General features: G+C 48.1%; 1 protein-coding gene across 2 annotated transcripts in view; it reads right to left on the bottom strand.

The window, feature by feature from the left end:
* LOC121000791 (NAC-alpha domain-containing protein 1-like) overlaps positions 1-3466 on the bottom strand; it is a 17713-nt gene extending 14247 nt beyond the window's left edge. For both annotated transcript variants that reach the window (XM_040431425.1, XM_040431426.1), the window contains exon 1: positions 3317-3466. In XM_040431425.1, the coding sequence (XP_040287359.1) occupies positions 3317-3362 (46 nt within the window). In that variant the 5' untranslated portion in view covers positions 3363-3466. The remainder of the gene's footprint in view (positions 1-3316) is intronic.
* Between the last annotated feature and the right edge of the window lie 8776 nt (positions 3467-12242).

Here is a 12242-nt window from a genome sequence, read left to right as displayed (position 1 = left end):
ATGTCCATTCATTCCCCATATTAGTGCCATCCACAATGTCTTCTAGGAGAGGTAGCTATAGTGCCCCCATGCCAGTGCTCCCATAATAGAAACCTGCTATAGAATCTTCACAGCGGAGCCTCATAACAGTGCCCCTATAACAGTGCCCTCCACAGGCATCCTATAACAGTGCCCCTATAACAGTGCCCTCCACAGGCATCCTATAACAGTGCCCTCCACAGACATCCTATAACAGTGCCCTCCACAGACATCCTATAACAGTGCCCTCCACAGGCATCCTATAACAGTGCCCTCCACAGGCATCCTATAACAGTGCCCTCCACAGGCATCCTATAACAGTGCCCCCATAACAGTGCCCTCCACAGGCATCCTATAACAGTGCCCTCCACAGACATCCTATAACAGTGCCCCCATAACAGTGCCCTCCACAGGCATCCTATAACAGTGCCCCCATAACAGTGCCCTCCACAGGCATCCTATAACAGTGCCCCCATAACAGTGCCCTCCACAGACATCCTATAACAGTGCCCTCCACAGACATCCTATAACAGTGCCCTCCACAGGCATCCTATAACAGTGCCCTCCACAGGCATCCTATAACAGTGCCCTCCACAGGCATCCTATAACAGTGCCCTCCACAGACATCCTATAACAGTGCCCTCCACAGACATCCTATAACAGTGCCCTCCACAGGCATCCTATAACAGTGCCCTCCACAGGCATCCTATAACAGTGCCCCCATAACAGTGCCCTCCACAGGCATCCATAACAGTGCCCTCCACAGGCATCCTATAACAGTGCCCTCATAACAGTGCCCTCCACAGGCATCCTATAACAGTGCCCTCCACAGGCATCCTATAACAGTGCCCTCCACAGGCACCCTATAACAGTGCCCTCCACAGGCACCCTATAACAGTGCCCTCCACAGGCACCCTATAACAGTGCCCCCATAACAGTGCCCTCCACAGGCATCCTATAACAGTGCCCCCATAACAGTGCCCTCCACAGGCATCCTATAACAGTGCCCTCCACAGGCATCCTATAACAGTGCCCTCCACAGGCACCCTATAACAGTGCCCTCCACAGGCACCCTATAACAGTGCCCTCCACAGGCACCCTATAACAGTGCCCTCCACAGGCACCCTATAACAGTGCCCTCCACAGGCACCCTATAACAGTGCCCTCCACAGGCACCCTATAACAGTGCCCTCCACAGGCACCCTATAACAGTGCCCTCCACAGGCACCCTATAACAGTGCCCTCCACAGGCACCCTATAACAGTGCCCTCCACAGGCACCCTATAACAGTGCCCTCCACAGGCACCCTATAACAGTGCCCCCATAACAGTGCCCTCCACAGGCATCCTATAACAGTGCCCCTATAACAGTGCCCTCCACAGGCATCCTATAACAGTGCCCTCCACAGGCATCCTATAACAGTGCCCCCATAACAGTGCCCTCCACAGGCATCCTATAACAGTGCCCTCCACAGGCACCCTATAACAGTGCCCCCATAACAGTGCCCCCATAACAGTGCCCTCCACAGGCATCCTATAACAGTGCCCCTATAACAGTGCCCTTCACAGGCACCCTATAACAGTGCCCTCCACAGGCACCCTATAACAGTGCCCTCCACAGGCACCCTATAACAGTGCCCCCATAACAGTGCCCTCCACAGGCATCCTATAACAGTGCCCTCCACAGGCACCCTATAACAGTGCCCTCCACAGGCACCCTATAACAGTGCCCTCCACAGGCACCCTATAACAGTGCCCCCATAACAGTGCCCTCCACAGGCATCCTATAACAGTGCCCTCCACAGGCACCCTATAACAGTGCCCTCCACAGGCACCCTATAACAGTGCCCTCCACAGGCACCCTATAACAGTGCCCCCATAACAGTGCCCTCCACAGGCATCCTATAACAGTGCCCCCATAACAGTGCCCTCCACAGGCATCCTATAACAGTGCCCTCCACAGGCATCCTATAACAGTGCCCTCCACAGGCACCCTATAACAGTGCCCTCCACAGGCACCCTATAACAGTGCCCTCCACAGGCACCCTATAACAGTGCCCTCCACAGGCACCCTATAACAGTGCCCTCCACAGGCACCCTATAACAGTGCCCTCCACAGGCACCCTATAACAGTGCCCTCCACAGGCACCCTATAACAGTGCCCTCCACAGGCACCCTATAACAGTGCCCTCCACAGGCACCCTATAACAGTGCCCTCCACAGGCACCCTATAACAGTGCCCTCCACAGGCACCCTATAACAGTGCCCCCATAACAGTGCCCTCCACAGGCATCCTATAACAGTGCCCCTATAACAGTGCCCTCCACAGGCATCCTATAACAGTGCCCTCCACAGGCATCCTATAACAGTGCCCCCATAACAGTGCCCTCCACAGGCATCCTATAACAGTGCCCTCCACAGGCACCCTATAACAGTGCCCCCATAACAGTGCCCCCATAACAGTGCCCTCCACAGGCATCCTATAACAGTGCCCCTATAACAGTGCCCTCCACAGGCACCCTATAACAGTGCCCTCCACAGGCACCCTATAACAGTGCCCTCCACAGGCACCCTATAACAGTGCCCCCATAACAGTGCCCTCCACAGGCATCCTATAACAGTGCCCTCCACAGGCACCCTATAACAGTGCCCTCCACAGGCACCCTATAACAGTGCCCTCCACAGGCACCCTATAACAGTGCCCCTATAACAGTGCCCTCCACAGGCACCCTATAACAGTGCCCTCCACAGGCACCCTATAACAGTGCCCTCCACAGGCACCCTATAACAGTGCCCTCCACAGGCACCCTATAACAGTGCCCTCCACAGGCATCCTATAACAGTGCCCTCCACAGGCATCCTATAACAGTGCCCTCCACAGGCACCCTATAACAGTGCCCTCCACAGGCACCCTATAACAGTGCCCTCCACAGGCACCCTATAACAGTGCCCTCCAGATCAGCTCTCATAGAAACAGGGCAAGGCTGGTGCTGATCTGGGCGCCACTGAACCCCCTGACTGCTGCCACCACCTTACCCACCCCCTGAAGTCCTCCCTGTTCAGACCATCACCCGCCCCAAGGTGTAGGTCTAGGTGAGAATCAGGCCAGATAAATCCCGGGTCGCGGCTGTGGGCGGACAGGGCGGAGGGCGGCTGTGCCGGGCCACAGGGGGGGGGGTCGGGGCCTGGAAGGATCTTCTTCCCCCCATTGTTAATCCCCGAGGCCTGAGGAGGCAGCCGGGCTCCTGAGCAGCATTCCCCGCCAGGTACCGACCATCCCTCCCTCCGGAGCCCCGCACCTGCTGCAGCCCTGACGTCCTCCTCCTTCCCGGCCTCCAGCGGCATCTTCGCTGCTCCTTGTGAGGATCCCGGAGAGAGGACGAGCGGGAGCGAAGGATGAATGAGACCTAGAGCCGAGGAGCCGTCAGCATCCCTCCTGCTGGGAGAGACTGGAGGCTGCGCACTGACTGCGGCTCCGGCAGGAGGGGCCGAGGATGCACTGTCATCCCGCATGATGGCCGCGGGCGTGCACCTGACACTGCGGAGGAAGGGGCCCGGCACACCGGAGCCCGGCACCGGGGAGAGCAGGCTGACTCTGCGCCTTTAAATCTGCAGATGATTACACCACTGACCTCTGGAGATCTGCAGAACATCGCTCTGTCCTCTCTACCTCCTGACAGATACATGGTGATCTATCCTGCAGATTATTACACCTTTAACCTCTGGAGATCTGCAGAACATCGCTCTGTCCTCTCCACCTCCTGACAGATACACAGTGATATATCCTGCAGATTATTACACCACTGACCTCTCAAGATCTGCAGAACATTGCTCTGTCCTGTTTACCTCCTGACAGATACATAGTGATATATCCTGCAGATTATTACACCTCTAACCTTTGGAGATCTGCAGAACATCGCTCTGTCCTCTCTACCTCCTGACAGATACATAGGGATATATCCTGCAGATTATTACACCTCTGACCTCGCTAGAGAGCTGCAGAACATCGCTCTGTCCTCTCTACCTCCTGACAGATACATAGTGATATATCCTGCAGATTATTACACCTTTAACCTCTAGAGATCTGCAGAACATCGCTCTGTCCTCTCTACCTCCTGACAGATACACAGTGACATATCCTGCAGATTATTACACCACTGACCTCTAGAGATCTGCAGAACATCGCTCTGTCCTCTCCACCTCCTGACAGATACATAGTGACATATCCTGCAGATTATTACACCTCTAACCTCTGGAGATCTGCAGAACATCGCTATTTCCTCTCCACCTCCTGACAAATACATAGTGATCTATCCTGCAGATTATTACACCACTGACCTCTCTAGAGATCTGCAGAACATCACTCTTCTACCTCCTGACAGATACACAGTGATCTATCCTGCAGATTATTACACCACTGATCTCTAGAGATCTGCAGAACATCACTCTGTCCTCTCTACCTCCTGACAGATACACAGTGATATATCCTGCAGATTATTACACCACTGACCTCTAGAGATCTGCAGAACATCGCTCTGTCCTCTCCACCTCCTGACAGATACATAGTGATATATCCTGCAGATTATTACACCTCTGGAGATCTGCATAACATCGCTCTGTCCTCTCTACCTCCTGACAGATACACAGTGATATATCCTGCAGATTATTACACCACTGACCTCTAGAGATCTGCAGAACATCGCTCTGTCCTCTCTACCTCCTGACAGATACACAGTGATATATCCTGCAGATTATTACTCCACTGACCTCTCTAGAGATCTGCAGCACATTGCTCTGTCCTCTCTACCTCCTGACAGATACATAGGGATATATCCTGCAGATTATTACACCTCTGACCTCGCTAGAGAGCTGCAGAACATCGCTTTGTCCTCTCTACCTCCTGACAGATACATAGTGATTTATCCTGCAGATTATTACACCACTGACCTCTGGAGATCTGCAGAACATCGCTCTGTCCTCTCTACCTCCTGACAGATACACAGTGATATATCCTGCAGATTATTACACCACTGACCTCTAGAGATCTGCAGAACATCGCTCTGTCCTCTCTACCTCCTGACAGATACATAGTGATTTATCCTGCAGATTATTACACCTTTAACCTCTGGAGATCTGCAGAACATCGCTCTGTCCTCTACCTCCTGACAGATACACAGTGATCTATCCTGCAGATTATTACACCACTGATCTCTAGAGATCTGCAGAACATCACCCTGTCCTCTCTACCTCCTGACAGATACACAGTGATATATCCTGCAGATTATTACACCACTGACCTCTAGAGATCTGTAGAACATCGCTCTGTCCTCTCTACCTACTGACAGATACACAGTGATATATCCTGCAGATTATTACACCCCTGACCTCTCTAGAGATCTGCAACACATCGCTCTGTCCTCTCTACCTACTGACAGATACATAGTGATATATCCTGCAGATTATTACTCCACTGACCTCTCTAGAGATCTGCAGCACATTGCTCTGTCCTCTCTACCTCCTGACAGATACATAGGGATATATCCTGCAGATTATTACACCTCTGACCTCGCTAGAGAGCTGCAGAACATCGCTCTGTCCTCTCTACCTCCTGACAGATACACAGTGATATATCCTGCAGATTATTACACCACTGACCTCTAGAGATCTGCAGAACATCGCTCTGTCCTCTCTACCTCCTGACAGATACATTATGATATATCCTGCAGATTAATACACCTTTAACCTCTGGAGATCTGCAGAACATCGCTCTGTCCTCTCTACCTCCTGACAGATACATAGTGATCTATCCTGCAGATTATTACACCACTGATCTCTAGAGATCTGCAGATCATCACTCTGTCCTCTCTACCTCCTGACAGATACACAGTGATATATCCTGCAGATTATTACACCACTGACCTCTAGAGATCTGCAACACATCGCTCTGTCCTCTACCTCCTGACAGATACACAGTGATATATCCTGCAGATTATTACACCTCTGGAGATCTGCATAACATCGCTCTGTCCTCTCTACCTCCTGACAGATACACAGTGATATATCCTGCAGATTATTACACCACTGACCTCTAGAGATCTGCAGAACATCGCTCTGTCCTCTCTACCTCCTGACAGATACACAGTGATATATCCTGCAGATTATTACTCCACTGACCTCTCTAGAGATCTGCAGCACATTGCTCTGTCCTCTCTACCTCCTGACAGATACATAGGGATATATCCTGCAGATTATTACACCTCTGACCTCGCTAGAGAGCTGCAGAACATCGCTCTGTCCTCTCTACCTCCTGACAGATACATAGTGATTTATCCTGCAGATTATTACACCTTTAACCTCTGGAGATCTGCAGAACATCGCTCTGTCCTCTACCTCCTGACAGATACACAGTGATCTATCCTGCAGATTATTACACCACTGATCTCTAGAGATCTGCAGAACATCACTCTGTCCTCTCTACCTCCTGACAGATACACAGTGATATATCCTGCAGATTATTACACCACTGACCTCTAGAGATCTGTAGAACATCGCTCTGTCCTCTCTACCTACTGACAGATACACAGTGATATATCCTGCAGATTATTACACCCCTGACCTCTCTAGAGATCTGCAACACATCGCTCTGTCCTCTCCACCTCCTGACAGATACATAGTGATATATCCTGCAGATTATTACTCCACTGACCTCTCTAGAGATCTGCAGCACATTGCTCTGTCCTCTCTACCTCCTGACAGATACATAGTGATCTATCCTGCAGATTATTACACCACTGATCTCTAGAGATCTGCAGATCATCACTCTGTCCTCTCTACCTCCTGACAGATACACAGTGATATATCCTGCAGATTATTACACCACTGACCTCTAGAGATCTGCAGAACATCACTCTGTCCTCTCTACCTCCTGACAGATACACAGTGATCTATCCTGCAGATTATTACACCACTGATCTCTAGAGATCTGCAGAACATCACTCTGTCCTCTCTACCTCCTGACAGATACACAGTGATATATCCTGCAGATTATTACACCACTGACCTCTAGAGATCTGCAGAACATCGCTCTGTCCTCTCTACCTCCTGACAGATACACAGTGATATATCCTGCAGATTATTACACCCCTGACCTCTCTAGAGATCTGCAACACATCGCTCTGTCCTCTCTACCTCCTGACAGATACATAGTGATATATCCTGCAGATTATTACACCTCTGACCTCGCTAGAGAGCTGCAGAACATCGCTCTGTCCTCTCTACCTCCTGACAGATACATAGTGATTTATCCTGCAGATTATTACACCTTTAACCTCTGGAGATCTGCAGAACATCGCTCTGTCCTCTCTACCTCCTGACAGATACACAGTGATATATCCTGCAGATTATTACACCACTGACCTCTAGAGATCTGCAGAACATCGCTCTGTCCTCTCTACCTCCTGACAGATACATAGTGATTTATCCTGCAGATTATTACACCTTTAACATCTGGAGATCTGCAGAACATCGCTCTGTCCTCTCTACCTCCTGACAGATACACAGTGATATATCCTGCAGATTATTACACCACTGACCTCTAGAGATCTGCAGAACATCACTCTGTCCTCTCTACCTCCTGACAGATACACAGTGATCTATCCTGCAGATTATTACACCACTGACCTCTAGAGATCTGCAGAACATCGCTCTGTCCTCTCTACCTCCTGACAGATACATAGTGATATATCCTGCAGATTATTACACCACTGACCTCTGGAGATCTGCACAACATCGCTCTGTCCTCTCCACCTCCTGACAGATACATAGTGATCTATCCTGCAGATTATTACACCACTGACCTCTGGAGATCTGCAGAATATCGCTCTGTCCTCTCCACCTCCTGACAGATACACAGTGATATATCCTGCAGATTATTACACCACTGACCTCTAGAGATCTGCAGATCATCGCTCTGTCCTCTCCACCTCCTGACAGATACATAGTGATATATCCTGCAGATTATTACACCTCTGGAGATCTGCATAACATCGCTCTGTCCTCTCTACCTCCTGACAGATACATAGTGATATATCCTGCAGATTATTACAGCTCTAACCTTTAGAGATCTTCAGAACATCGCTCTGTCCTCTCTACCTCCTGACAGATACATAGTGATATATCCTGCAGATTATTACACCTCTGACCTCTAGAGATCTGCAGAACATCGCTCTGTCCTCTCTACCTCCTGACAGATACATAGTGATATATCCTGCAGATTATTACACCTTTAACCTCTGGAGATCTGCAGAACATCGCTCTGTCCTCTCTACCTCCTGACAGATACACAGTGATATATCCTGCAGATTATTACACCACTGACCTCTCAAGATCTGCAGAACATCGCTCTGTCCTCTCTACCTCCTGACAAATACATAGGGATATATGCTGCAGACTATTACACTGTAAAGGGCCGGGGTCCAGCATTCTGTAAATGAATAGGTCGGTAATGTCCGTGTTCTGTTTCCTTACCAATTGTTCCCATTCACTGACAGCAAGTAAATTCTGTAAAACATGGAACGCATAATGACTAAATCTCTAATAATATGTGAAAATTTGGGGATATTTGGCTTTCGGGTGAAATTTATGGAAAACGTAAGAAGTTCCGGCTCATTATATAATATTATATCCTGAAGGTCGGGTATTTGAAGCAGCAATGGTGATTTCTTCATCTCAACCCCAGGGCTGTGTACACCGCCACGAAAATGTCCGCGTTAATCGCCTTCCGCCAGTGACCAGCACTGAGGCCACCGGTCCCTCGTCCAGTGTAGATGCTCCATGGCCCATACAGGACGATGACGCCTGTGGTCAGGTACTTTGCAGGTCGTCCAGTACACAGACCGCGCGGATGTAAACGGTTTCCAGTGGTTTAACCCCTTCAGGACCCGGCCATTTTTCACCTTCAGGACCCGGCCATTTTTAGCAAATCTGACATGTGTCACTTTATGTGGTGATAACTTTAAAACGCTTTTACTTATCCAGGGCATTCTGAGATTGTTTTCTCGTCACATATTGTACTTCATGACAGTGGTAAAATTGACTCAAAATATTTCATTTTAATTTATAAAAAAAATTCAAATTTACCCAAAAAATTAGCAAATTTCCAAATTTCTATTTCTCTACCTTCATAATGGACAGTAATACCTACAAAAATAGTAATTACTTCACATTCCCCTTATGTCTACTTCATGTTTGGATCATTTTGAAAATGACATTTTATTTTTTGGGGACGTTAGAAGTTTAGAAGCAAATCTTAAAATTTTTAAAAACATTTCCAAACCCCAATTTTTTCAGGACCAGTTAAGATATGAAGTCACTTTCTGGGGCTTACATATTAGAAACCACCCATAAATCACCCCATTTTAGAAACTATACCCCTCAAGCTATTCAAAACTGATTTTACAAACTTTGTTAACCCTTTAGGTGCCCCACGAGAATTAAATGAAAATGGGAATGAAATCTCAAAATTTCATTTTTTTTGCAGATTTTTTTGCAACACATTAAGGGTTAACAGCCAAACAAAGCTTAAAATCTATTACCCTGAATCTGGAGTTTACAGAAACACCCTATATGGGCTCAAAAACTGATGTATGGGCACACAGCAGGAATCAGAGTGGAGGGAGCACCATATGGCGGTTAGGAGAGAGGATTTAGCTGGAATGGTAATTGGGAGCTATGTCGCATATGAAGACACCCTGAGGTGGACCTACAGTTGAAAACCCCCAAAAGTGACCCTATTCTGGAAACTACACCCCTCAAGGAATATTTCAAGATGTGTAGTGAGAACTTTGTCCTCAAAGGTGATTAATGGAATTGGCAGTGAAAATGAAAAATGGACTTTAGGCCCAAATCTTTCACTTTCACAAGGGGGAACTGGAGAAAATGCACCCCCTAATTTATTACCTATTTTCTCCTGACTACAGCAATACCCCATATGTGCTTGTATACTGCTATATGGGCATACCACAGGGGTCAGAAGGAAAGGAGCGCCAATTGGCTTCTGGAGAGCAGATTTCACCGGAATAATTAACAGGGGCCATCTTGCTATTGATCACACCCTGAGGTACCCCTATAGTAGAAACCCCAAAAATGTCACCCCATTCCGAAAACTACACCACTCAAGGAATATTTCAAGGTGTATAGTGAGCACTTTGACCCATCAGGTGTTTCACAGAATTAAGAAATGCTTAGCTGTGTAAATAAAAAATGACAATTTTTTTCCAGAAAAAGTTACTTTACACCCACATTTTTCACTTTCACAAGGGGTAACAGGACAAAATGCACCCCACATTTTGTTCCCCATTTCCCCACGAATATGGCAACCCCCATATGTGCTCAAAAAATGATGTATGGGCACACGGCAGGGCTCTAGAGTCAAACAGCTAAATATGGATTTTGCTGACCTGAATTGGCAGACATGCATTTTAGCTGCCATGTCGCATTAAATTAATTCCTGAGGTCCCTAGAAATTAAAGACCCCAAGAAGTGACCTCACATCAGAAAGAGCACCCCCGTACGAACATTTTAAGTGGTGGAAAGGGTACTTTTTAGCAAACAGGTGTCTCACAGAAGACAGAATTACTTGAGAGAAGCATTTCAAAGCACACATTTCTAAAAATGAAAATTTACTAGCAGACCCCATTTTTTTTACTTTCACAAGGGGTTAAAGGAGAAAATGCACCCCAGTATATGTTCACCATTTTCTCCCCATTTTGCAAACACCCCATATGTGCTCATAGCCTGCTGTATTGGCGCAAAGTACAAAATATGTTTTTTGCAGGCCTGAATTGGCAGACATGGATTTTAGCTTCCATGTCGCATTTAAAAAAAGAATCCTGAGGTCCCCAGAAATGAAAAACCCCAAGAAGTGACCCCATTTCGGAAACAGCACCCCCGTACGAACATTTTAAGTGGTGGAAAGGGTACTTTTTACCAAACAGTTGTCTCACAGAAAAGAATATGTGGTTGTTGGAAAGTGGATATGCAAGCAAGGTGGACTAAATCAGAGATAAAGTGGAAATATTACAGGGAGCATAAGGCCTCTTTCACACGGGCGTCATGTTTTTGGGCCGGATAAGATGCGGGTGCGGCGCGGGAAAATGCGCGATCCATGGTGATGGATCATGTGACGGACCATGTGATGAGCGCAGTGACGTCACCACAGGCCCTTTTCCTACTGCACAGCAAAGATGAAGACAGAAGAGATGCCGGCTGCGCGAACAAGTGGATTAAGGTAAGTTAAATTTTTTTAGCATATCCGCAATGTACCGGTCCTATAGGGCTGTGTCCTTTTATTTAGTTAAAAAAAAGATTTTAGAGATATGTAAATGAGCCTGGTAAGGAGCCCAGCGGGCTGTACGAACCTTCCTGGTGCCCAGCGACGTCCCCCTGTGAAGGAGCCCAGCGCCGCCTGCGATCTCTGAATCTCCTCCTTTCTTCACAGTTAGATTGCCGTAATCTCGCGCATGCGCAGTTCCTTCCTTGAGGCTGATGCCAGCACAGGGAAGGAACACTATACCGGCACTGCGCATGCGCGAGCTCGCAGCAATCTAACTGTGAAGAAAGGAGGAGATTCGGAGGACGCAGGCGGCGCTGGGCTCCTTCACAGGGGGCATGGCTCTAAAATCATTTTTTAAACAAAATAAAAGCACACAGCCCTATAGGACCGGTATATTGCGGACATGCTAGCGGCGATCTAGCCGTGCATGTCCGCAGCTCTATTACCGAAAAAGAGGTGACAGAATCCCTTTAAGAATGCTATTATTTTCCCTTATAACCATGTTATAAGGGAAAATAATATAATGATCGGGTCCCCATCCCGATCGTCTCCTAGCAACCGTGCGTGAAAATCGCACCGCATCCGCACTTGCTTGTGATTTTCACGCAGCCCCGTTCACTTCTATGGGGCCTGCGTTGCGTGAAAAACGCACAAAGAGGAGCATGCTGCGATTTTCACGCAACGCACAAGTGATGCGTGAAAATCACCGCTCATGTGCACAGCCCCATAGAAATGAATGGGTCAGGATTCAGTGCGGGTGCAATGCGTTCACCTCACGCATCGCACCCGCGCGGAAATCTCGCCCGTGTGAAAGAGGCCTGAAGGATGGAATTATATTAATACTCCATGGATGAGTGGCGGTAGATTCTGAAGCAGTCCTGCCTGCACAGGCC

This window comes from Bufo bufo, chromosome 5, assembly GCF_905171765.1.
Source record: "Bufo bufo chromosome 5, aBufBuf1.1, whole genome shotgun sequence".
In the NCBI taxonomy this organism is placed as follows: domain Eukaryota; kingdom Metazoa; phylum Chordata; class Amphibia; order Anura; family Bufonidae; genus Bufo; species Bufo bufo.
Note: the sequence above shows the minus strand (reverse complement) of the source record. Positions and strands in the feature narration are given on the sequence as shown.